Source organism: Amphichorda felina (genome assembly GCF_050947745.1).
Source record: "Amphichorda felina strain 45539 chromosome Unknown scaffold_5, whole genome shotgun sequence".
Taxonomy (NCBI): domain Eukaryota; kingdom Fungi; phylum Ascomycota; class Sordariomycetes; order Hypocreales; family Bionectriaceae; genus Amphichorda; species Amphichorda felina.
The window spans coordinates 2,291,633-2,314,016 of NW_028145045.1; the positions used below are offsets into that span (position 1 = coordinate 2,291,633).

At 56.4% G+C, this 22,384-nt stretch overlaps 11 protein-coding genes across 11 annotated transcripts; 5 read left to right on the forward strand and 6 right to left on the reverse strand.

Annotated features, from left to right (window-relative positions):
* Positions 1–1,554: 1,554 nt before the first annotated feature.
* Positions 1,555–2,074, forward strand: ACO1O0_005551 (CFEM domain-containing protein; the record flags this gene model as incomplete). The annotated part of the gene is made up of 2 exons (XM_083194967.1): positions 1,555–1,632; positions 1,694–2,074. 2 exons carry the CDS (start codon positions 1,555–1,557, stop codon positions 2,072–2,074), a joined length of 459 nt encoding a protein of 152 aa, XP_083049880.1.
* Positions 2,075–2,320: 246 nt separating this feature from the next.
* ACO1O0_005552 (Metallo-dependent phosphatase-like protein) lies at positions 2,321–3,331 on the reverse strand (the record flags this gene model as incomplete). Its single annotated transcript, XM_083194968.1, has 1 exon — positions 2,321–3,331. One exon carries the CDS (start codon positions 3,329–3,331, stop codon positions 2,321–2,323), a length of 1,011 nt encoding a protein of 336 aa, XP_083049881.1.
* A 585-nt stretch (positions 3,332–3,916) lies between these two features.
* Positions 3,917–4,372, forward strand: SOH1 (mediator complex subunit SOH1; the record flags this gene model as incomplete). The annotated part of the gene is made up of 2 exons (XM_083194969.1): positions 3,917–4,030; positions 4,100–4,372. 2 exons carry the CDS (start codon positions 3,917–3,919, stop codon positions 4,370–4,372), a joined length of 387 nt encoding a protein of 128 aa, XP_083049882.1.
* Positions 4,373–4,591: 219 nt separating this feature from the next.
* RPC11 (DNA-directed RNA polymerase III core subunit RPC11) lies at positions 4,592–5,008 on the reverse strand (the record flags this gene model as incomplete). The annotated part of the gene is made up of 2 exons (XM_083194970.1): positions 4,592–4,914; positions 4,999–5,008. The coding sequence occupies 2 exons, from the start codon at positions 5,006–5,008 to the stop codon at positions 4,592–4,594; spliced, it is 333 nt and encodes a 110-aa protein (XP_083049883.1).
* Positions 5,009–5,409: 401 nt separating this feature from the next.
* On the forward strand, positions 5,410–6,198 carry ACO1O0_005555 (uncharacterized protein; the record flags this gene model as incomplete). Its single annotated transcript, XM_083194971.1, has 3 exons — positions 5,410–5,430; positions 5,487–5,661; positions 5,744–6,198. The coding sequence occupies 3 exons, from the start codon at positions 5,410–5,412 to the stop codon at positions 6,196–6,198; spliced, it is 651 nt and encodes a 216-aa protein (XP_083049884.1).
* Positions 6,199–6,549: 351 nt separating this feature from the next.
* On the reverse strand, positions 6,550–7,934 carry ACO1O0_005556 (thaumatin family-domain-containing protein; the record flags this gene model as incomplete). Its single annotated transcript, XM_083194972.1, has 3 exons — positions 6,550–7,341; positions 7,400–7,754; positions 7,927–7,934. The coding sequence occupies 3 exons, from the start codon at positions 7,932–7,934 to the stop codon at positions 6,550–6,552; spliced, it is 1,155 nt and encodes a 384-aa protein (XP_083049885.1).
* A 712-nt stretch (positions 7,935–8,646) lies between these two features.
* On the reverse strand, positions 8,647–10,698 carry ACO1O0_005557 (uncharacterized protein; the record flags this gene model as incomplete). The annotated part of the gene is made up of 4 exons (XM_083194973.1): positions 8,647–8,846; positions 8,906–10,277; positions 10,344–10,448; positions 10,510–10,698. The coding sequence occupies 4 exons, from the start codon at positions 10,696–10,698 to the stop codon at positions 8,647–8,649; spliced, it is 1,866 nt and encodes a 621-aa protein (XP_083049886.1).
* Positions 10,699–15,815: 5,117 nt separating this feature from the next.
* GLK1 (glucokinase) lies at positions 15,816–17,636 on the forward strand (the record flags this gene model as incomplete). Its single annotated transcript, XM_083194974.1, has 4 exons — positions 15,816–15,912; positions 15,978–16,057; positions 16,119–17,487; positions 17,545–17,636. The coding sequence occupies 4 exons, from the start codon at positions 15,816–15,818 to the stop codon at positions 17,634–17,636; spliced, it is 1,638 nt and encodes a 545-aa protein (XP_083049887.1).
* Positions 17,637–17,910: 274 nt separating this feature from the next.
* On the reverse strand, positions 17,911–18,993 carry ACO1O0_005559 (uncharacterized protein; the record flags this gene model as incomplete). The annotated part of the gene is made up of 1 exon (XM_083194975.1): positions 17,911–18,993. The coding sequence occupies one exon, from the start codon at positions 18,991–18,993 to the stop codon at positions 17,911–17,913; it is 1,083 nt and encodes a 360-aa protein (XP_083049888.1).
* A 916-nt stretch (positions 18,994–19,909) lies between these two features.
* ACO1O0_005560 (uncharacterized protein) lies at positions 19,910–21,153 on the forward strand (the record flags this gene model as incomplete). Its single annotated transcript, XM_083194976.1, has 2 exons — positions 19,910–19,978; positions 20,104–21,153. 2 exons carry the CDS (start codon positions 19,910–19,912, stop codon positions 21,151–21,153), a joined length of 1,119 nt encoding a protein of 372 aa, XP_083049889.1.
* A 561-nt stretch (positions 21,154–21,714) lies between these two features.
* On the reverse strand, positions 21,715–22,283 carry cyp1 (cyclophilin-like domain-containing protein; the record flags this gene model as incomplete). Its single annotated transcript, XM_083194977.1, has 2 exons — positions 21,715–22,170; positions 22,251–22,283. The coding sequence occupies 2 exons, from the start codon at positions 22,281–22,283 to the stop codon at positions 21,715–21,717; spliced, it is 489 nt and encodes a 162-aa protein (XP_083049890.1).
* Positions 22,284–22,384: the final 101 nt, after the last annotated feature.

Consider the following 22,384-nt stretch of genomic DNA (forward strand, 5'->3'; position numbering starts at 1 on the left):
GTCTGGGAATACATTGATCCCTAGGGCGGAGTGACCTTGTAAAGGCCGGAGAGGCCACAACCTCACCCGGGCCTGGAAGGTCTGATTGAGAGACTGCTGCCCCCCAACCAAGGCACGCCCTCTTCCACATCTACTGCCAGACGAAACACAGCTGGGAGTGAATCTATCGAGGCGGAGAGGTGCAGTGCTTACGGGGCAGCAGCTGGAAACTCTCCGGGACATTCCCGACGTGTTAGCCCCTGAGTAAGGACGAGAGGGACAACCTGAAGTTGTATCTGGATATCGCACGGCAACGACAATCTTCTGACTATGCCTTTGCGCGGCAGACATTCAACGACAGACAGAAGGATGTTAATATCATCAAGGGCAGGGTAAGGAATAGCATTGCCCCTCACTACATCCCTTTACTGGACACAGAGCCAACGCTCAGAGGGAAGCTGAAGGCATTATATAGCTAGGCCAGGCCTCTAAAGTCAAAAGAGCGGGAATATTCCACCAAGCCTTTAAGAAGCTCCTCGATGCCAATATTGAGCGAGTAGATATCGCGATCTGGACGGCACAGGTCACTGATGCGTACATTCTCTGCAAGCCGGTAGACGCGTGGTACGCCAGCGGCTACGATGCTGCGATGATATCATGAGCGTGGTGGAATCTAAGTTCCCATACCTTGTGTTTGGCTGGATGGATGATGGGAACAACGACAAAGAAGTAAAGGTGCGGTGATGATGGAAACTATTCGGCTAGCTGCCTCAAGATAGTACGAACCGACCAGGAATATCTGAATATCCTGGCGACCACTAGAGAATAAGTATAGTAAATAGGCAGGAGACTGGGAGCAGAACTCCTCTAATTCTTCTCTAAGAACCTGGAACCTCAGCACACCTCGCTCACCATGTGACTCTGAGGCTGTGTTGTCTCGTTCCGCGACATCGCTGATCAGCACGAACTCAACAGACTTTTCGTTTCAACCAAAAGCGCGGCGTACAGCGATATTCAGCCTGTCGGGTCAAGGAACAGATCCAGAGCTCGGATGATTCTGTTTCTGTCGAGGCAGTGACGAAAGCACTGCCGTCATCTATCTCCAGTTTTCCACCGCGTCAAGCTCTGGGTCAAACACGCAGTTGAGACACGGTGACACCCCACGGACGGGACGCTGTTAGGCTGTTAGCTGAGCCTCTTTCTGGTCCACGTTGGGGGCACGCGGTCCAATTGGAGCCTCCTCTCGAGCCTCAAGTCTCAACTTAGAAATGTGCCGTGCTCTCGCCGAATACGAAGTGACGTACAGAGTACTACTCTGGGCCTCTAGTACGATGTGAGCCGATGATCCGGACCGCACGGACAAGGTGGGGACAGTCTCTACGGCGATAGCTTTGGACTGGAATGGATTGAGACGTAATACCGTTCTGTTGTTAAGACCCTTGGGCGGCTTTGGTTCTTTGTTCGTGTCATCCAACTCCTCTCGACTGTGGCAATACAGATACTAGCGGCCAGCGTCAACAACACCCACTCTACACCCACGACTCAGAGCAACACGATATCACCACCACTGTCACGATGAAGCCCGCTCTTTTCTCCCTCGCTGCTGCTGGCCTTGTCGCCGGTCAGTCCATCGCTGGAATCCCCGAGTGCGCTGTACGGGCCCCTCCCAGCAACGCCCATCTTCCAGGCCTCATGAAAGCTGACGACCATCCAGATCAAGTGCCTCACCCAGACCCTGCCCGAGATCGGCTGCAAAGACCTCACGGATCCCAAGTGCGTCTGCGGATCCCTGAACAAGATCATGTCGACAGCGTCCGGGTGCTTCTCCGGCGCCTGCTCCCGCGAGGAGCTCGAGCAGGCCGAGGACAAGGCCCTGAAGCTGTGCAGGAACGTCGTGTCCACCATGCCCAGCTCCCTGAGCATCCCCGAGAGCACCTCCACGGACAAGACCGGCTCCGAGACCTCCCACGACGCCACCGCCACCGATGCTAAAGCTACCCAGACGGACGACGGCAACAACGATGGCGAGGATGCCGCCGCTAAGCCCGCTATCGGCCTCGCCGCTGCGGCCATCGCCGTCATTGCGGCCCTGTAGACCTATTACATGTACTCTGCTTTGGTGGACGGCAATCCCTCACGGGTTATGAGATGTATACAACAAGGAACACGAGGTTGGTGTGGATGGATACGAAATAGATGACGATGTTGCCTCGCCAGAATACAGCTGGGACAAGGATCAAAGATAATACCCTCTTTTTAATAGCAAAACTCCGCATGTCATAAAATGTCGTGTCTATATCTACTAGGTAGCCTGTACCAGTCATTTTCCGTGCCCCCTTTGCTATGCCTGTGCCTTGGGCAGGTCGATGTCGATGAGCCAGGGGCACTGGACCGGCCAGTATCTGATGCTCATGATGGCCGCATTGACAAACAGCGTCTGGTTCCCTTCCTCCAGCCTGTTGTCGCCTTCGGTCAGATCCACATGGTATCCCCTTCGCTTGCTCATCTCCTTCAGCTTCTGCATCTTGCGCCTCGACTCCTCCACGCTGTCCTGGAAGAAGGGCGCCAGCCCCCGGAGCCTAGCAATGTACCGGGAGCCCTCCTTGTCCATGGCCGGGCCCGTATCCCCGTCCGTCCACCGTGCCAGGTACGCACCCCACGCCTCGTGAATGTGTCCGAAGCAGTGAATCTTAGGCCGTGCCTGGCGCACGGAAGCAAACAAGTCCTCGCAGCCCGCCCGGATGCCGTCCATGCCGGCATAGTCAAGCACGCCGCGGGGCGGGCCGTGGGTCATGGCGACATCCACGCCCGAAGGGATGTCGAACTTGTGTGGCCGGTTGCAGTCGTATTGGAAGGCCCACGCCCCGTACACGGGTGTCCACTGGCTTGAGTAGACTGTCAGGCGCGCGCCATTGTCCAGGTCAAAGGTGTGCACGCCCTCGTCGAGGTACCGCACGCCGTCCGCCTCGGCGTCCTTGATGATCTGCCATGACTTCTCCTGCGCGTCGTCCCCTGCAACGTAACTCGCATAGGAATTCCTGGACCAGAATTCTGGGTCTAGGACAGTGTCGTGGTTTCCAGCAATAACTAACTTGAGAGGTGCTCGGCACTTGCGTAGCATGGTGAAGGTATCCTCGATCTCGTGTGGAAGGCCACTCTTGGTCAAGTCACCGCAGTGGAGGACCACATCGGCCTCTGGGAGAGGGTCGCGGAATCCGGTGAACACCCGTCGAATGTCCTCTTGATTCAGCTCATCATCTGTATCTCTATCCCCGTCCTCTTTCTCTTTGGGCTGCTGTCCATGAGTATCGGAGATAATAAGGAGTCTGGTCTTGATTTTGTCCGGGGACATTCTGTCTAAGCCTGTCCTTGAGACAGGAGAGACAGGATAGGTACGTTGTGATGAACGCTTAGAAATGCTTCCTGTCTACGGAAGCTGAGTGTAGCGGATTGGCAGATTCTCCAAGTTCGTGATAGGATGGTGTTGAGTTGTGGTGATTTAGTGAGTACAAGTTGAATGGTGTTTGGCCATGCTAGTGAGGATCGCTGGTTCCGAACTGGGATTTTAGGCACTACAGTTGAGCCCCTTGGTGCCTTGGGAAAAAAGCCAATGAGGAGTATAGAATGATTGTCAAACGGAATGGAAATGACTAAGATTAAGCGAGATTGCTGGCCTGGCCTTGGGTTTCGTGACACATACACGGCTGCCGCTGTGTTGTGTATGTACACAGTAACTAGGTGCGGTGTGGAGGACCAGGATTCGGTGGCTGTCATCGTGGATTCATAGACCGCGACAGTGGACCTCGTCTTCATCCCGAACATACCCTTTTGACATCCCCTCGGTCGCTGCTGCTTATCAACCCCAGCACCCAACAGCTGCATCACACATTGACATCTTCCTTTCTACCTGTTGCTGCACACGTTGTTCCCCGGCAAGATGGCTTCCGAAGCCGCTCAGGACGTCCCAATGCGGTCCTCTCCCCCAGCTCCAGACGCCAATCCCGACGAGCCACGCTATGGTGGCTTCACGCGCTTCGAGATTGAGCTTGAGGTGAGCTCCACGGGGCGCCCGGCCTTTCGGTCCAACCGTATTCAGCCGTATGCTAACTGCCCCCTCCAGTTCGTCCAGTCCCTCGCGAACCCGTTCTATCTCAACCACCTCGCCGCCCAGAAGTTTCTCTCGCAGCCCGCCTTTGTCGCCTACCTCGCCTACCTGCAGTACTGGTCTCGGCCGCCGTACCTCAAGTACCTGACGTATCCCGGCCCTACGCTGCGACATCTTGAACTGCTCCAGCAGGAGCGCTTCCGCCAGGACATCATCAGCCCGGACCTGGTGCAGAAGCTGGTCGAGGACGAGATGAAGGCCGCTGTTGACTGGCATCGCGAGGGATAGATTGATTCCCTTGCGGCCATTCTACCAAGCCTTATCACATAACACAACCTCGATTACTTTCGGTTACGGAGTGGGATACGATGAGAAACTACGCGACAAATGGCCCCGGTGGTATTGACGCCGAACGAATCTACACCCATATAACTCCATCTATCCCGCAAACCATAACGCCAAAGCTCCCCCTTCCCAAACGAACACGAGAACACGCCCGCCCGCCGCTCAATTCTCCCTCCACCGCTGCCCGCAAGTCATGCACTTGTAGAAGCTCGTCATAGGCTCATCGGCACTGCGAATCTGGACCTGGAAGAAGGCGGCCTCGTCGCCGTTGCAGCCATCAGCAGGGCACTGGACGCGGCCCTTCTGCGCATTGTCCCAGGCGCCGGGCCCACCGAAGACATCCTCCTTCTCCTTGCGCTCGTAGACACGGCGCGAGAAGACGGGGTCATTGATAGGGTGCTCGAAGGGGCATGTGCGGCACTCGAGGCGGTTGGTGCCCTGGTTGGTGAGGGAGACGGTGAGGATGTTTGCGCAGGTGGGGCAGACTGTGGACGAGGCAGTAAGTCAGCGAGGGTTCTGCCATGGGAGGGAGGATGACTGGATTTTCAGAACGGCAGAGGATGGCTTACAGAGAAGCATGATGGCTCCTGGGAGGGCGGGGCCCTATGGTAGAAGAATATCACGTTGTTGCGCTTCCAAAGAGTGCCGTTTGGGGGAGTGGACAAAATTTCTGGTGACCATGGTCAAGCGCTGCCACATTTGATGCTTGGATGGTGGGGTCCTGACGTTCCAGGTTCCAGGCTGCATGAGTGCATGTCAGAGCCTGGAGGCTTGGCTTGCCCCTCCATCAGCGCCTGCCGCAGCGGCTGCCCCCCGCCGCCTCCACCACATCCCGCCAGGTCCATTTCACTGCCACCTCCTGGCGTCAGAGCCACCAAACGCTTGCGACAACTGATGACGACTGGCTCTGATTCTCTTCTCCCTTACGCTAACTCGGTCCATTGCGTGCATTCCTCTGTCCACCACCTCCAAACGCCAACATGGCCGACGACGAGCAAGATGTAGGTCTTGCCATTCAACGCCACAGAGCAGTTATCCAGAGCTAATCCACACCTAGATCCAGGGCGCCTCCATCAAGGAGCAGCTCATCGCTGCCTGCCGCGGTAACAACACCGAGCTGCTCGAGGAGCTCCTTGAGGGCAAGCCCGATGCCGAAATAACCAAACTCCTCAACCAGACCGTCACTGTCATGGGCAATCACCTCTACCACGAAGCCGCCATGCGTGGAAATTGTAAACCCCCCCCTCTCTCTCGCACACTACGCACGTTCCCACGGGTTCTCCGGTAGTTAACCCAGACATTCCATTCACTCAGACGAAATCATCGACCTCCTCCTCGACCAGCCCGACTTCGAGTGCGACCCCGTCACGCGCCTCGAGGGCGACACGCCCCTCCACTCGGCCATCCGGTGGCTCAACTCGGAACCCCCCGCGCAACGGCCCTTTGGCCGCGCCCTGGTCGAGATGATGCTCGAGGCCGGGTCCAACCCGCGCGTGCGCAACAAGGGCGGCCTGACGGCCTACCAGCTCGTCGACCCGGCCAACGAGGAGCTGCGCGACGTCATCCGGCGCTCCGAGTTCGCGTCGCAGAACGTCGGCGACTACGTCAACGTCGTCGAGGAGCCCAAGAAGGGCGGGTCCAAGAAGGGCGCCAAGGCCGTCGTCGAGGCCGAGTCCGAGAGCGACGAGGATGCCGAGTTTAGCGGTAGCGACGACGAGGAGAGGGCCGAGTGGGAGCGCAGGCGGAGGGAGACGAAACGCAGGGGCTAGCGGTCGAAAAACGAAAGGAAAGGGTGGGACTTGTTTGATGAGATGTTTAGGCGGCGTTGGGGGTGCTTTATATGAGCTGGGAATTAAGGTGCCATTTGCACATCATGGAGCTAGCGATAGAGCTGCCTATGTAGGCTAGATTTCAAAACTCGAGCATTCCATTTACATTTACCCAAGGAAAGGGGTATATATGAGCTACGAGAGAAGGGGAGTCTTCTCCAAATCCAAACACTGGGGTATCTCTCGCTTACGTTTCACCTCTCAACACTGTCCTACATCCGGATACTCATCTGAGCTGATTCATCTCAAACCCGAAGGCTTAATCCCGCCAAATTCCTCTTCGGATGGTTGTTATAGCACCAGCCAGGCGACGAGGACGAGCGTCGTCCCCATCGGGCTTCTCAGCACCGGCCTCAGGCCCACCGCGGCGTCCCCCTTGTCCATGTTGATATAAGTCGTATTCCGGAGGCGCGACACAGCAAGGTCCGACAGTTTCCCATCGCTGGCAAGCTCCGTCAGCTCGGCCCCCAGCTGGCGCAGAATGTTGGTCGACCGTCCCTTGGGACACATGACCACTTCCCAGCCTCCGCCCGCGGGGATGGTGAAGGTCGACTTGTCGTCGTCAAAGGCGAAGCTGTAGGCATCCGGACAGACAGCCTTGGCCTCTTTGCTGTAGCGGGACGGCTTACAGGTCTCGGGGTCGTCATGTTTGCCGGTGCAGCAGTCCTTGGAATCACCCGAGGCGGCGCAGGCACTGTTGCAGGGAGAGAACGTGGGCCGCTTGATTTTGTCGTCGGGGTAGGGAAAGACTCCATCCCCAGGTTTTGTGGGAGGGGACAGGAGGGACGGCCAGGGGCACCAGTCGCGGACGCTCTCGTTCGTCTCGCCGGCCTCCCAGGGGATGGGATAGGATGAGTTGGAGTAGACGATGCCGGTTCCGTTGGGCGCATACAACCATCCCGGAGTGGCGATGCAGGCGCAGTTGGTCAGGTTCGGTGGGATAAAGGTCGTGTTCTTGGCAGGTATGTAGTTGATGGCCAGGGGTATGTTGTATCCGTCGACAAGAGAGATGTCGTAGAAGGTCTGCGTACCGTCTGTCCCGCCAGCGAGATTGAATTCGGCCAGCGTCGCTGGCGTCGCACCCTATATTGTCCTGCTATTAGTTCTCCATACAACTCGTGGTCTTGTCCAACCGACTTACACCAAGCTCGCAGTCCAGCTTGCCCATACAATCTCCCGTCTCGCAAGAGGCCGACTTCCCGTTGACAGTGCAGTTCGTCCGACCCCATATGCGACCCTCCCAGTTAGGGGACACCCAGAGCTCTGTGGTGTTGCCCGTACCCTGCTCGAACCCGCCGGTGTCTGGGCCCCTCCCCGACTGTGTCGCGATGCCGGGCCATATCGTGTCCTCGCAGTTGTTCGTGATGTGTATGGGGATCCGCCCATCCCAGTCAGCTGAGGGTCTACGCTTGGCGACCACGGATGCGTCTGTCCCGCGGGCCAAATCATCTTTCCATCCCTTCTTCCAGGTGTACTGCTGTTTCCTCGCATCGACACTTTGAAGTACAGCTGCTCCAACGGCAAGGGCAGACACCAAAAGTTGATTCATCGTGTCACCCACTTAGCTCTCCAGAGACCAGTTGCGCCAGATGGGGTTATAGCAAGGACGAGCAAGTAATGAAGACGCGCAAGAAGAAGGTGATGAAGAGGAGGAGGAAGATAGGTCACCGATCCATGGCGGCATGTTTGGCCACCTCTCGCCATCCATCTTGCCGGTTCTGCTTCCCCAGTGTGACGCGAGAGGTATGACGCAGGACGGATTGGCTGGGATGCCAGGGCCTTGACGGGACAAGCGCCAGGAACAGGGAAGTGGTGGGTTGCATCAAGCCCAGATACGTACCTCGTACTATTACTCCGTACCCATCGACGCATCAATTCCATCCTTGATTCATTCTACCCGTACAATGCGCGGGCAGACGGAGTCAAAGGTATGGATATAGGCAATAGGTATCATGGTGGATGGTGATGTTTGGTGGACACCCTGCAAAACACACCGAGATAAACCTTGGTGATGGAATCGTTATTCATTTCCGCACCGAAATCAAGAAAGCGACCCAAACAATCGCCCTGAGTAAGGTAACGTGGTCTACGTACATAAGCGAGTTTATCTCGTCCCCACATGTCAGAGACTCATCCAAGATCGTCTCCAGGTAGTCCATCTTGACATGATTCTCACCATCTACCATCTCCACCTCCGTCAGGCACACACCCCCCAAAACGCCAAATTGGCTTTTCCTCACCCGCAAATGCTTCTGCGTGCCTGCAAATGTATATCTCTGGAATAGGTATCATCTTGAATCGGATAAGAAAGCTTCTTCCGCCGCGTCGAAGCCGTCGCCTTTATGCTCGCGCCAACGCCTGTGCACTGAGCCGTTGTCTTTTACCCCTTTACCGGAAGCGTGCTCGGCAGCGACCCATGACCTCGCCTTGACAGACGAGCTCGGCGCTGAATTCCGAACCGTCCAGAGTCAGGTAGATGTCAAAGTAGACTCGGTAGAAGGTACCCTGTGGTGTGTCCATGCGCTCAAAGTCCTTCTCCAGGTTTTTGCGCGACAGATCCGAGGTGAGCGTGACAACTTCCTTGATTCCTATCGACATCGTCAGCACGTATTTCACTTGGAGGGCGATCAAAGAAAAAAAGACTTACGAGGATCCTTGGTGTACTCTGGGCACACATCATCGTCGCAAGCGTAGAGGACATCCTCGTACATGAGCGTAGCTCCAGGGGCGACTTGTCGGAAGAAAGAGACCTTGACAGGCTCTCCGTTCTTGACCCTCTGGCCCTTCTGCACGAAGATCTGGCGCGTGAACTTGCATCGATCCTTGCCATCAAGCGACGGCACACGGTACGCCTCGGGGTGATAGCCCTCCTTGAAGGGCTGGAGAGTGGCCATGAGGTAGTGTCGACGGGCAACACGATGGGTGACAATACGCTCCGAGATACCGGAAGTGACGGCGCCCTTAACGATGGCAGCCACCGAGTCCATGGGCCGAACAACCTTGGACTGGAACTGGGGAGGCACGTGAAGCTTGATCTGCTGGAACAAGTACTCGGAAGCACCAAACCCACCAACAACCAGGATGTTCTGCAGCGTCCGGTTCTGGGCCTGGATGGCAATAATCTGATTGCGGACAAGCTCCAGGATGCGGTTGACCACGGGCTCGAAGCACTGGAGGATTTCCTCGTTGGTGAAGGTCATGTAGCCTTCCTCGATGCCAGCTTCGGGGAACTCGGCCTCAATACCGACGTCGACTGCCCACTTCTGGCCGTTGTTGCGGAAATCAGCCTTGATCCTGTTCTCAAAATCCATGATGCACTTGGCGTAGACACGTCCTGCCGTCTTGGAACCGTCGGGCAGCTTCATCTTGCGAATCTTGGTGCGCAGGATATTGCTGAAGTTGCGGTTCAGCGCCGTCGAACCGCAAGAGTCACCAGAACCAGCCGTGCACTCAGCCACTGTGAACGGATTCTCATCCTCGACCTCGTAGGCAATCAAATCGACAGTACCACCACCGCAGTCAACAATCAGAACGGCATCGTGCACCTTGAGGTTGAGCAGGCCAGTCTTGGAGCAGAACATGGCTGCCGCCTCGGGCTCGGAAATCAAGGTCAGGCGGTTGTCATTCTCGTCTCGCAGGAAACCGGCCTGGATAGCTGCGGCACGAGTGGCGGCCTTGCCAGCATCGTTCCAGATGGCGGGCACGGTCAGATAGTAGCGGATGTTGCGCTCCTCACGGTTGAAGACCTCGCCCAGCGTCTTCAGCAGCGCAGCGCGCATGGCCTGGCGCAGCTTGAAGAGGTAGTCGGCCGCGACATCGATCTCGGACTTGCCCGGGGGCAGAGGAGGCAGGTTGATGGGGTCGATATAGGTGTTGCCGCTGAGCATCAGCTGCAGCTTGAACCACTCGACTTTTTGTACGCCGGGCTTGGGGTAGCCGGTGGGAGCTAGCGCGTCGGCGATATCAGGACCCCATCCCACCACCTTCTGGTACTGATCGTAGTAAAGAACAGTCGGGATCTATAGGATCACCATTATTTAGTCTCGGGCCAGTCCAAGTACTCATTGCGATGGCGAACAACTCACCTTTTGCTTCGTGTAGGAGCCAGCGCCGGGCCACTCTGTGATAATGTCCTCTTTGGCTTCGTTGTTCGTGGCAAAGGCGAAGGCTACACCGGAAAAGGTGGTACCCTTACGTGCGGTCAGTTTCCGTTCTCACAGAACTGAGGTTGTCGACCACAGGAAAACTTACAAAATCGATACCGACAATCAGCTGCGCCTTGCTCTTACTGGCGCCCTCGACCTCAGCAGCAGGGTTGCCCCGGAATTGCTGGGCAATTGGGCCTCCTGGAGGAGGAGGTCCACCAGGAGGGTATCCGGCCTGTCCACCAAAGCCCGGAGGACCGCCGCCCATGGGTGGCGGGCCCCCCATAGGATTCATGTTTGGGGGTGGGTAGCCTGTATTGATGGGAGGGGGGCCTCCAGCTACTTGGCTCGGTGGTGTGCGGTTCTGGCCGTGGTTGAGCGGGCTCGTACGTCCAAGGGGGCCAGATGGAGGGCCCTGCTGATAGCTCGGGGTATAGCTGGGCGGGCGATTGCCTGCGCCCGGGTGGTTCATCGGAAGACTGGTCGTGGAGGAGGAGGCGCCGAGAGGAGGCGTCTGGCCGGGTACAGGCAGTTGCGGATGCTGGCCGGGAGGCGGGGTTTGGCTGGGAGGCTGCTGGCCGTCGACAGGGTTCTGGATGCTAGCAGCGGATTTCCGTTTACCAAAGCCAAAGCCTTTGAAGCGCGAATTCATAGAGCTCATAGGGAATGGAGGGAGGGTGAAAAGGAGGGGAGAGATTAAAAGAAAGCGTACGAGGCCAAATAGGACGAAGAGGGTGAGAGGATGGGGATGGGGAAGGGTCAGGTACTGCGCCCGGGCCCAGGTCTGGTTAAGGTAGGACTCCAATCCAAGCGGGGGGGTACGAGGGATGCGGCCGACTGCGACTTGGGAAGTCGGTCCCAGCAAGCAGCGAGTCGGGTCAGAAATTAGTGACCGCCGTTGTGATTTTCCCCCCTCTCTGCGTCTCCGGATTCTTTGGCCTTTTCTGACTCGCCGACGGCAGTAGCGTTTGTCCAAGTTTCGGCCCGCTGATGCTATGTCCGTCTTGTCTTGGACGGCGTCTCTTGTCTGGTCACTCCCGGTGCGGCTGGTGCTGTACTATGTAACGAGTGGAGGGCGCCGCAGGCTGTGGCTTGGTGCTGTGCGCTGTGCCGCGCGCTGTGGGTTCGCGATTGAGGAGTTGTTTGCTGGGCTGGTCTGGCTGGCTGGGTTGGGCGCTGACGGATTGGGGTGTTTGTCGGTTGGGCGGAGGGAGGGAAGGGGCTGAAGCTGAACTGAGCGGCGCATGTATGTGCATTCGGGACTCGGGAGGCGGCGCAAAGAGAAAAGGCGCCAGGCTCGTGATTGACTGATGATACGAACAACCCAGAAGATGGAGACTTGGGAGTGGAGAGGGGCTGAGGCTGCTGTGGGTGTGACTTGTCGATGGGTCGAGGGGCAGAGCCACAGCGATGGAGCCAATCACGACATCAGATGCAACGGTCTCGGGCGGTGTCCTTGGTGTGTGTCCTTGGTAAGGCTGAACACTAGGGGGGGGGGTTTCGCTGGCTGCAAACCTACGGATGCCCGGCCAAAGAAACGGTCAGGACTCAGGACTAAGATGTGCCATGGAATCATGCAGATGCGGGAAGGCGAGAGGACTCCACAGTATTACCCTCTGCATGTTATGCATGCTAGGAATGAATTACGCGCCAGCAGTTAAGTCTGTGGCTAATAAGGGGTACGGAGTGCGGAGTGTTGGAGGGGTACCGGGAGCTGAAAGTGATGATACCGTGCAATTTGGCAAGTTCGCACCGGTAATAAGCAACACCAGCTTGGCACCAGCGTACTCGTAGGATCTCCCTGTCCACGCACCGAAGCCCTTGATATTGACTGAGTAGGTAGCTACATAGAATAATCGCGCTTTGCGCTACAAGCACTGGCACCGAGAGAAGTACGAATAGTACGAGTATTACGTACCGATGGAAAACTACGTCGTAGGAGTCCTTTTGATACGGGCACTAGTCCCTGTGGCAGAGGCCTAACAAGGCCTTGGCAGGGCAGCGTTCCAGGGCCTCCATGAAGTAGGACTTTGCGAGTGGGGTGAAGGACTTTCGTCTTCTGTTTGCCCACGTAAGCACCAAAACCTCAGGGATCTAGGTATTATCCATGGAAGTACGAATAGAACGGGATTAAAGCGGATATTCCTCCTTAAAGAGCACAGACACAATAATAACATCATCCCTTGCCATCATATCCATCAATTTATACTTGACTGTGGTCACCTGGCAGGCATGTACTGTTCGCCTCGACTACAGCCCGGGCCAATGTTGGCGTCAACTCCTACTACGTAACCTCCGATTCCATTGTCTAACCATCAAAGCATTGGGATACTTTGCCATACCCATCAAGACTGGCTCAGCGCGAATCATATTCGTAACGCAGTGCCTAATTGTCTATGCTGTCTCACCTGGCCTTTAGCGCCCACGTTTTTTTATTTTTGGGAAACCGATCGCCAGACTCCAGAGACCCCCAGTAAGGCAGGTGCGCCACGGTGGGGCCCTGGCCTACCCTGCGCAGCCGCACCCCATCTCCTGTTCTGCCTGACAAGATATTAATATCGCTAGCATAGAAATCACACTTTACGCCATTTACAACGTATAACTCATCAGAAGTTCCGGGTGATTTATTATTGCGGAAGCATACCAGTGGCATAGTTTGTATACTTGGACACATGAACTCCCTAGAATAATCGATGTAGAATAGCACCTAATGAGCACGCACCCATGTACTTTGATGCTAAGAGCGCTATTGAAATCGAAAGTATCAAAGGCTGCTAGCGGTTAAGAATGTGGATTGAGCACTATTTAGAGATTCTGGAGACCTTGCGCTACTGCAGCTACTATTATATAGCACGCATCTCTTCTGATATATTAGTATCCTCCGCACAACAAAGTAAATTGGGGGGGGGGGGGGGGGGGGGGGGGCACCGCGCATGTAATTTTAGGTAGACATGGCCGTTCCTATCAAATGATAGTTGTCCGGGCTTTGTGCCGCTGATGGGGGATTGATTTGCACCTCTTTCCCACCTACATACTGAAATAATCCGCAGGCCCACGTGGCAGGTCAGTACTAAAATGCTACCCGTGTCCATCGTCTGTTATATCCAGAAGTGCAAGGCCGATGGGATGGGCCGGGTGGTGTGTTGGGACGGGCGTGTCCCGAGAGGTCGTCTCGTTCTCACGAGGGATGGTATGGGTCTGAGCCTCAGGTAGAATTGCTACCAGTTGATATGAGCGATCCGAACGGATCCTCAATCCGGCTAATGAAGCCGGTCTGGATCGATCGTATGAACGAATGGTCTGATGTGATGTAGTTGATTGATTGACTAGTCTCCTGCCTCCCGTATGCCTGGGCTATGATCTCATCTGATCCTGCGCCACGTGGTCGATGAGGTCCCTGAGAAATACTCAATATTACTACCTAGGCGAGGTACGGATTACTACGTACTACTTGACATTAGTACTGATGGATTGTGCAATTCACAGGGACGGATTCTGTGGCGGCCATTGGATCGTCCTTTCCCCAGCATTGCAATCATCATGGCTGGAGACGGATGTTAACAATTAATATTCAATGTGCAGAAATAACGATGGCCGTTCCCAATGGCCGTTCCCAATGGCCGATTTTGGAAATCACGAGGCCGCTGAACTCCTATGCGTTGACGTTTGAGGGTTGTTGTCGTTGGAAGCCAGGACGCTGGTATCACGGTCCACAGTCTATCGCGATGAATGCGTACACGATTTCGGAGGTGCTCTTAGAGCCACCAATGCTGTCTAGAGGTCCAAAACTATGATTAAGCAGTGGATTTGCCGCGAGCTTTATTGTCGAATTTTGAGGGTTTTATTGAGTTGTATGGGCCCTCTGTAGCCGCTTTGTTGAGTCGGACCGTCTGCGGGCTTTGTAGTGACCCTGGTCAAATTTCCGTGACCGTGGGAATACCTTGGTACGAGTAGTGGAAAAGCGTCCAAGGCGGAGATGTCATCAACTTGTCACGGGTACATATATGTGCGCGTGGATTACGTGCCTTGCAAGTAAAAGACTCCGGATCGACAAACTAGCAGGTATCCGCACTGCTAGTTCTATTAGTAGTACGTACGATGGGGAATTATCACAGGAGGAGGATGATTCTGAAATCACGCCCAGTGAGGTGAGAATATTTACTCATACTGTGTACGGAGTATCTGGAGGGTGCAAGTTTCCATTTGTCAAGGGAGAAGGAGCATTGGAATTGGGGACGAGGGGACGTGCCATCCGGGGATCTCCGCCTTTGAAGAGGCCTTGCAACCTGGCACCTGTGCTAGTAGCTTCTATTACGGGGTCGCCTCTGTGCTCCCAAGAAAAACTTGGCCTCTTTACCGCTCCCGCGACGAGATTTGGTCTGGAGCTGTGTATCATACGTGCACGTACACGAATCATGGAAGTTAATGTCTCATTTCTGATCCCCAACATTGATTGATTTCTCCAACTTCCAGGGCTCCAACTGTGCGGCAGCAAGCTTATCTGGGATCTGCGTGAGTGCGTCTGGGCCAGCATCGACCGCCTGCAGCAGGCCCGTCGCCGAAAGTCGCCATCCGGGCCGTTTCGCGTCTCCTGCTAGGGCGCGTCAGGGACTCGGAGCAGCTGTCTGGTTGACGCTTCTGTATTACCGTCGACGTCGCTCGCCACAGAGTGACGACGGCACAACGGTCAGCGCCGTGTGGTCGCGGTGGCGCCAACAGGACGCTGGGAGCGAGGCTGGGGACGTCAAGTCTCGCCGACACTCCTCAGCGCCTGGGTGGCTTATTAGGGTGGTTTGGGTGTTGATAGTTGTGGTCCTCGTCTCGGTGAGTAACTGCTATTATTACTACTTCGTGTCTACCTAGCCTTCAAGTTCAAGTTTCAAGGTTCTCCCCAGAACGTCCGTCTTCGGGTCGTGATCACATTCCCTTCCGAGCTCAATCCATCCGCATCCGTCCTCACGCCCCCACCGGCTGCGCCGGACCTCGAGTTCCTCAACGGTGGCCGAACTGTTCTACTCCTTGGCGCTCGGCGAATCTTTGCCCACTCACCCCCGCATGGCCCCAAACAGTCTGGATGGTACTCAATACATGGTGCTAGCCCGCCATGACACCCCCAGCGCATGCGCCATTGACACCCTGACCATCCAGTATTAGAGCTCCGTTGCAAGCCACTGACATTTTCCGTGTGAAATCGAACTATAGCTTGCCCAGCTCCTGCTCCACGACGCCAAGCAACACCTTGTCCAGCTTCACTCCCGCACCTCTGTCTTCTCCTCTCATCACTCCTTCTTCCTCCCAAGTCGCTTCTCCCTCTCGCCTCCCGTCATTGTCGTCGACGACGACTTTGAGCTCGTCTGCGACAATCCTACACCATTCTCGACTCACCCACCCACCTCGCGACCTCTCACCAACATGGCGCTGGCCGCCGAGACAAGCCGCGTCGTGTCGCAGTTCGAATTTACCGATGACGACCTCAACCGCCATGTCCAGGAGTTCCTGAGACAAATGGGTATGCTTTCTTGTGACGACACTCTGTGACGCAATTGACCCGAGAGCTCACCACCATCTCCATAGGCGAGGGGTTGGAGAAGGATGGCACGAGTATGAGCCAGATCCCCACCTACGTCACCGGAGTGCCCAATGGCACCGAAAAGGTACGTAGAAGAAAGCTCGAAATATTGGCGACGCGATATGCTGACTTGATTCCTTTCGCAGGGCCTCTACTTGGCAGTGGACTTGGGTGGAACTAACTTTAGAGTCTGCTCGGTTACTCTGAACGGCGACACCACCTTCAATTTGACCTACAACAAGGTTCCCATCCCCAAGGACCTCATGGTTAACAACTCTGCGTCGGAGCTTTTCGCATTCCTGGCTAAGCAGATTGAAACCTTCCTGGAGGAGCACCATGGCGACCATTTCCGGGCCCACATCCGGCGCCGCAACACCGGCAGTAACGTGGAGGGCGTCAAGGAAGAAGAAATCTTCCACCTCGGGTTTACCTTTAGCTTCCCCGTCCAGCAACTTGCCATCAACAAAGGCAATCTCATAAGGTGGACTAAGGGGTTCAATATTCCGGGTGCAGTCGGCAAGGACGTTTGTGCCCTCCTACAGACCGAGATTGACAAGCTCGGTCTTCCTGTCAAGGTGGCGGCGCTTGTAAACGATACCGTGGGGACTTTGATGGCGCGATCATATACCTCTACCGGCAAGCAACGTTCCCTTCTGGGTGCCATCTTTGGGACAGGGACCAACGGCGCCTACATCGAGAAGACGAGCAACATCAAGAAGAAGATTGAAGGTGAATACGACAAGTCAACAGGTGAGATGATCATCAACACTGAATGGGGGTCTTTTGACAACCAGCTCAACGTCCTTCCTACGACGCTGTGGGACAAGGCGCTGGATGCCGAGAGTGTGAACCCGGGGTTCCAGATGTTTGAGAAGCGAATCTCGGGCATGTTCCTCGGCGAGATCTTGCGCCTGGCCGTTGTGGACTTGATCAAGAACGAAAATCTATGTTTCTTCAAAGATGCCAACTCGAGCACCAACGACTGGACCACAACCACCAACATTGCCTCCACGTCCGGTATATTCACCGAATGGGGCGTGGATACGGCCATCATGTCTGTGGCTGCTGCCGACAACACCCCGGAGCTGTCGGCTCTGCGCCAAGAGCTGGACAAGATGCTGAGCGTCTACGACCCATCTCTCGAAGATGCCCAGGCATTCAAGGCAATCGCTAGCGCTATTACCCGCCGAGCGGCCAGGCTGTCGGCTGTGGCTATTGGCGCCATTGTCATCCAATCCGGCAAGCTGGATGACCCGGCGGAGGAGGTCATTGACATTGGCGTCGACGGCAGCCTCGTCGAGCACTATCCCTTCTTTAGGGAGATGATTTACGAGGCGCTGCGCTCCGTTGATGGAATTGGCGCCAAGGGAGCCGACAAGATCCGTATTGGAATTGCCAAGGACGGCAGTGGCGTCGGTGCTGCTCTCATCGCCCTCGTCGCGGCTAACATGGAAAAGTCGGGCGGGTCCCTTGCGAGCGGGGTGAAGCACGAGCTCGACTCGATTCCTACACCAGGTATGTCAGAGGCGACCCTCGGTCGGTCAGCACGCAATTTGGCTAATACACTGACAGCGGACTCTTCTCTTTCGAACACGGCGCTTGTGGCAGGCGGAATCATTGGCGTTGTTGCAATTGCCGCGATCTGGTGGAGCAGACAGCGTTAAGTTGGGCGTTTGACTGTCCTTGTTTCTGGTCGGACTTGTTGTGCCGTTTGGTTCAAAATGGGGACACTATTGTATCGGTGTTTAGGTAATGATATTCACGTTTCACGACAGACCACTATTCCGGTGCTTTGTTTGGATATCGGTGAACTGTATTTGATCCCGTTGTTCTCTTCGGGTTTGCCATATTTTGAGGCCCCGCATCATCCCTCGTCATAAATCATGATGTGCTACGAATATATCGTCTCTATTTTATTCTTCGATCTTGTTACCCCTCTCATGCCCCTCCAAACGCTGCCGCCGGGTACGATCTGTCCCTTTTCTTCCGCATAGTAGATCCGCTCTGAGAGCTCGCACTTGAGCCGGGTTCACTAGATCCCTTCTTCGGTGGACCCAGACCAGACGCCATGTCCGCTGGGAGATCGTTCCACTCCGTCTCCGGCCGTTGGTTTTGGTAAGACTGGCCAGAGGAGGCTCTCGGGGGCGGCGTGCTCGCCGCCTTGGGAGGCCCAGCCATGGGAGGCCCGGCCATGGGCGGTAGGTTCACAACGGCAGCCGTGGGGCTGGCCTCGACGACAGCTCGCGGCTGGGCGCCGGCGGGTACTGACTTGACACCGGGCGCTGAGGCATCGCGCCGCACCAGCCAGGCAGAGTCTGGACGGAGCTTGCGGTAGTACCCATTGACGGGCTGCGCGTCGCGCTTGAACCCGCGGGCGTCGTACCACCTGAGGCCCTCGTCGTTCTCGGTCCACACGTGGGCCGACACCGTCTTGACGTCCAGCGACGGGTCCGCCACGGCCGTCGCGACAATGTTGTCCACGGCGGCACCAATCAGCCCGAGGGACCGGTATGGCGAGAGAATGCACAGCGAGCGGATGTAGACGGTCTGGGCAGTGGTCCCCGCGTGCACGGGCTCGACGCGGGCGACGACGCCGCCGACCACCTTGGGCTCCTCGCCGTCGTGGGCCCAGGTGATGACGCGCGACGTGTTCCCCCAGGCATCCGGGTCGGTGGTGCCGCGGTAGAAGTCGTCCGGGTAGGCGACGGGGAGGAGTAGGGCGTTGATGCGGCGGAGGGGGTTGATGTCGGCCGTGGTGACGAGACGGATGGAGGCTTCGTGGGGCAGGTCGGCGGGCAGCGGGGGGATCTCTACCGGGCTCGGCTCGGAGGGTCTGGCAGCAGCGGGCGCGTCGGCGGCAGGAGGAGAAGGAGGAGGACGGGGAGGGCCATCAGAGGCTGGCTGCGGTGTCGGCGCGGGTGGCTGCTTGCTCTGGGAGGGCGGAGGCGCGTATTTTGGCTGCTTGGACTGGAAGAAGGACCGGATGGAGAGCTGGGAGGGTTTGCTGGTCGGGAGAGACATTGTGAGCGAGCGAATGGGGTCAAAGATTATGCAGGTAGCTAGAGTATAGACAAGAATGGGATATATAGTTTTTGAACGAGAGGGGAAACGGACGAAAAGGTTCAAGGCCTCGGCATGGTTTTATGAAGCTGGCGAGGGACGACGTCGAGACATGTGGCTGGTTTCGGTGACGGATGATCAACACTCGACTCTGAAATCGTTGAATCGACTGCCGGCCTCCCGCTGGAAACGGGCAGGCAGGTCGCCGCAGTCCCTTAGTCGCTGGGGCGCTAATCCAGGCACGGCGTGCGCTGCTCCAGTGGGAGCGCCCCACTACGTGATAGTGGTTGCAGTGGCGTCCTCCAGGCGGCTTGGGGGGCCCCGGGGCCTGCCGACTTTAGGGGGTCGCATGGAGGCGAAACACCCTGCACACCTGCCTACTGAACAGTTGCTGCCCTTCCGAACCACGCCAACGCAGGATCCGTTAAGCCGTGCCCGAGGGTTGGCACCAACCTCCGTCATCCCCATCCCAAAACTCTTCCTCGAATTTCCGTCTCCAGGATCCGGAGGTGAGGCAAGAAAATAAAATAGCTGTTGCTTGTCGTACAACGGCTTGCAATTACTCCTAATCCTGTGTACCGCCTCTCTTATTGGCCCCTTCACTCCCCTCCCGCCACTTCTTTTGTCGTCTCGTTCCTACGGGCCGACCCTCTGCCATTGACCCTACGAACAATGGTCCCCCAGTGACGACAGTGAGCCTCTGCTGAAGCTTCGCTGGTGGCTGAAATCTTGGGCCCAAAAGTCAACGCCCTCCACCCTTCGCATCACCCGGGCATCGCACCACATCATCACACACACCACCTGGTGATACGCGAGAGAAAAGCCGACGGACATCCACTTCGCCGAATCGCTCGTTCCGGGACCCCGGCAAGCCAAAATGGATTCGACGACGGGAAAGGCCGGCGTGATCCACGCTCGCGATGACGATGGCAGCATGGACAAGCTGGTAGGGCTCCCAATTTCCAGGTTGACTTTTTGTTATTTGCTTTCCACGAGGATGGAAACAAATAAATTGCCAGAGATGAGCATGTGCTGCTCGGATAACCATCTCGCTAACACATGTCCCTTCAGGCACACTCTGTCCTAGATGATTTGCTATACAACATCATCTCAGACCTGGTCCTGCAGACACATCGAGAAGAGAAGACAGCCAAGGCTACTACAGCGGCGATCAGAGTGGAGAAGCTGGCGGCTGAAGCCTCCGAGGTGCCGACGCCCGATTCCAAACCCGACGTGCGAATCGAAACGGATGCGGCTATATACGATGATGGCAAGGTGTACCTCAAGGGGAACCCTCTGAAGACGACCAACGAGATCCTGTGCCCCAAGTGCCACCTCCCGCGGTTACTACATCCCACTGACGGCAAAGGAGCTAAGAAGGTGGACCCGACGATCATGTACTGCAAGAAACACCCATTCATTGATAAGCCTGGGTGCGACATCTATGGACAAAGCTGGGTTGGGCCAGGCCCAGGTCGGGGCAAGAAGAAGAAGGACATGGAGAAGAAGGACGGCGTGGACACACCAGAGCAGCGTCCCCCGAACGTGCTCTCTTTTCCCTCTGCCACCTGCAGCAAGTGCAAGCGCTGCATCCTCGTCACCCGACTGAACAACCACATGGGATCTTGCATTGGAAATAGCGGCAGGAACGCCAGCCGAGCTGCAGCCCAAAAGCTGAACGGCTCCTCCCAGAATGACGGGACGCCGCCATCCTCCCAGAAGGCCACGCCGGTGCCTGGATCCCGTGCTGCCAGCCCGAGAAAGCGAGACATTAGCGAGGAGGGAGAGGAGGAGTCCGAGAACGGGCCTAAGAAGAAGAAGCTCAAGGCCTCTGCCAGTGCCAACGCCAAGAAGGTGATACTCAAGACCAAGGGGTCGTTTAAGAAGGACATGCCCAAGGGTTCGTCCGGATTGAGCCAGGAGCAAAAGGCCGACTATGACGTCCCCGATGACAATAAGTCTGTCGAGGTGGCACCTAAGAAATCCATGTCCAAGTCTGCCAGCCCGGCTAAGAAGGTCAAGGGCGTTGCAAAGCCGGCGCAGCCCTCAGCTCTCAAGAATGGCCGGGATGCGGATGCCGAGTCAGAGTCGTCCGGGACGCTCTCATCACCGCCACGGTAAAGCGTGGGCGTACAGACTTCATGACCTCCAACACTGATGGCTTTAAAATTCCACTCGCCTTTTGCTAGGGGTGGGGATAATACATGGGAGAGCAGAAGTCGAACAGGTTGCTTTCATGGCCAACCCGATATGTGGCAGGGTTGGATACAGCACGGATAGACACAGCGGTGAAAAGATCGCTGGGCCTGGGCAAAGGGGATGCGTTATTGCACTGCCCATCATTGATATTGTACTAATTTCAGTTGCTCACTGCATCGGAGGTGCGCCTCCAGTTGGCTATGGCCTTGGGAAGAGCAGAATATCCCACAGCATTCACGGACGGGGATCAGGGGCGTTCAGGCGCAACAGGTGCTTACGAGAATGGATACAGTACAAATTTACTCTTTGCTTTTCTGCCTCTCTCTTATATATATATTATATATATATATATTATATTTGTTTATATTTGCCATGCCATGACCGTCTCGTCATTCAGCTCCATGTCTTGTGGTTCCATGATCCCCAGTCCGAGTAACACCCCAACGCCAAAATCGCCGTGCCAGTCGTGGTTAGTATGCTCGCCTAGACCTCCTCGTTATCTTCCAGAACGCGCGCCTCGAGAATCTTGACCTCTTCGTATGGGCGATCCTCGGGCCCGGTCTTGACCAGCCCCATGCGCTTGACCGTCTGCATGCCGCTCTTGACCCTCCCGAAGATGGTGTGCTTGCCATCCAGCCAGGGCGTAGGGGCCAGGGTGATGAAGAACTGGCTGCCGTTGGTGTTGGGGCCCGAATTGGCCATGCTGAGGACGCCGGCGCCGGTGTGCTTGAGGGAAGGGCTGATCTCGTCCTCGAAGGAGTCGCCGTAGATGGAGGTGCCGCCACGGCCGGTGCCCGTGGGGTCGCCGCCCTGGGCCATGAAGTCCGGGATGATGCGATGGAAGATGGTTGAAGTGTAGTAGCCGCGGCTGACGAGCGTGGCGAAGTTTTTGCACGTCTTGGGGGCGTGCTCGGTGTAGAGCTCGAGGGTGATGGGACCCTGGGGATGATGCGCGCGGTCAGCGGGGTGTCTCCGGCAGAGGGATTGCTTTGGGAGGGAAGGGCAGATGGAGATCTTACCAGCGAGGTCTGAAGGAGGACGTCTGTGGCCATGGCGAGAGGCCCTTGTTGTGTAGATGGTCGTGGAAGAACGTGGGGGGGGATAGAGTGACGTGGGACAAGGCTGGGAAGCTCTCACGAAGGTCTGGCGCTCC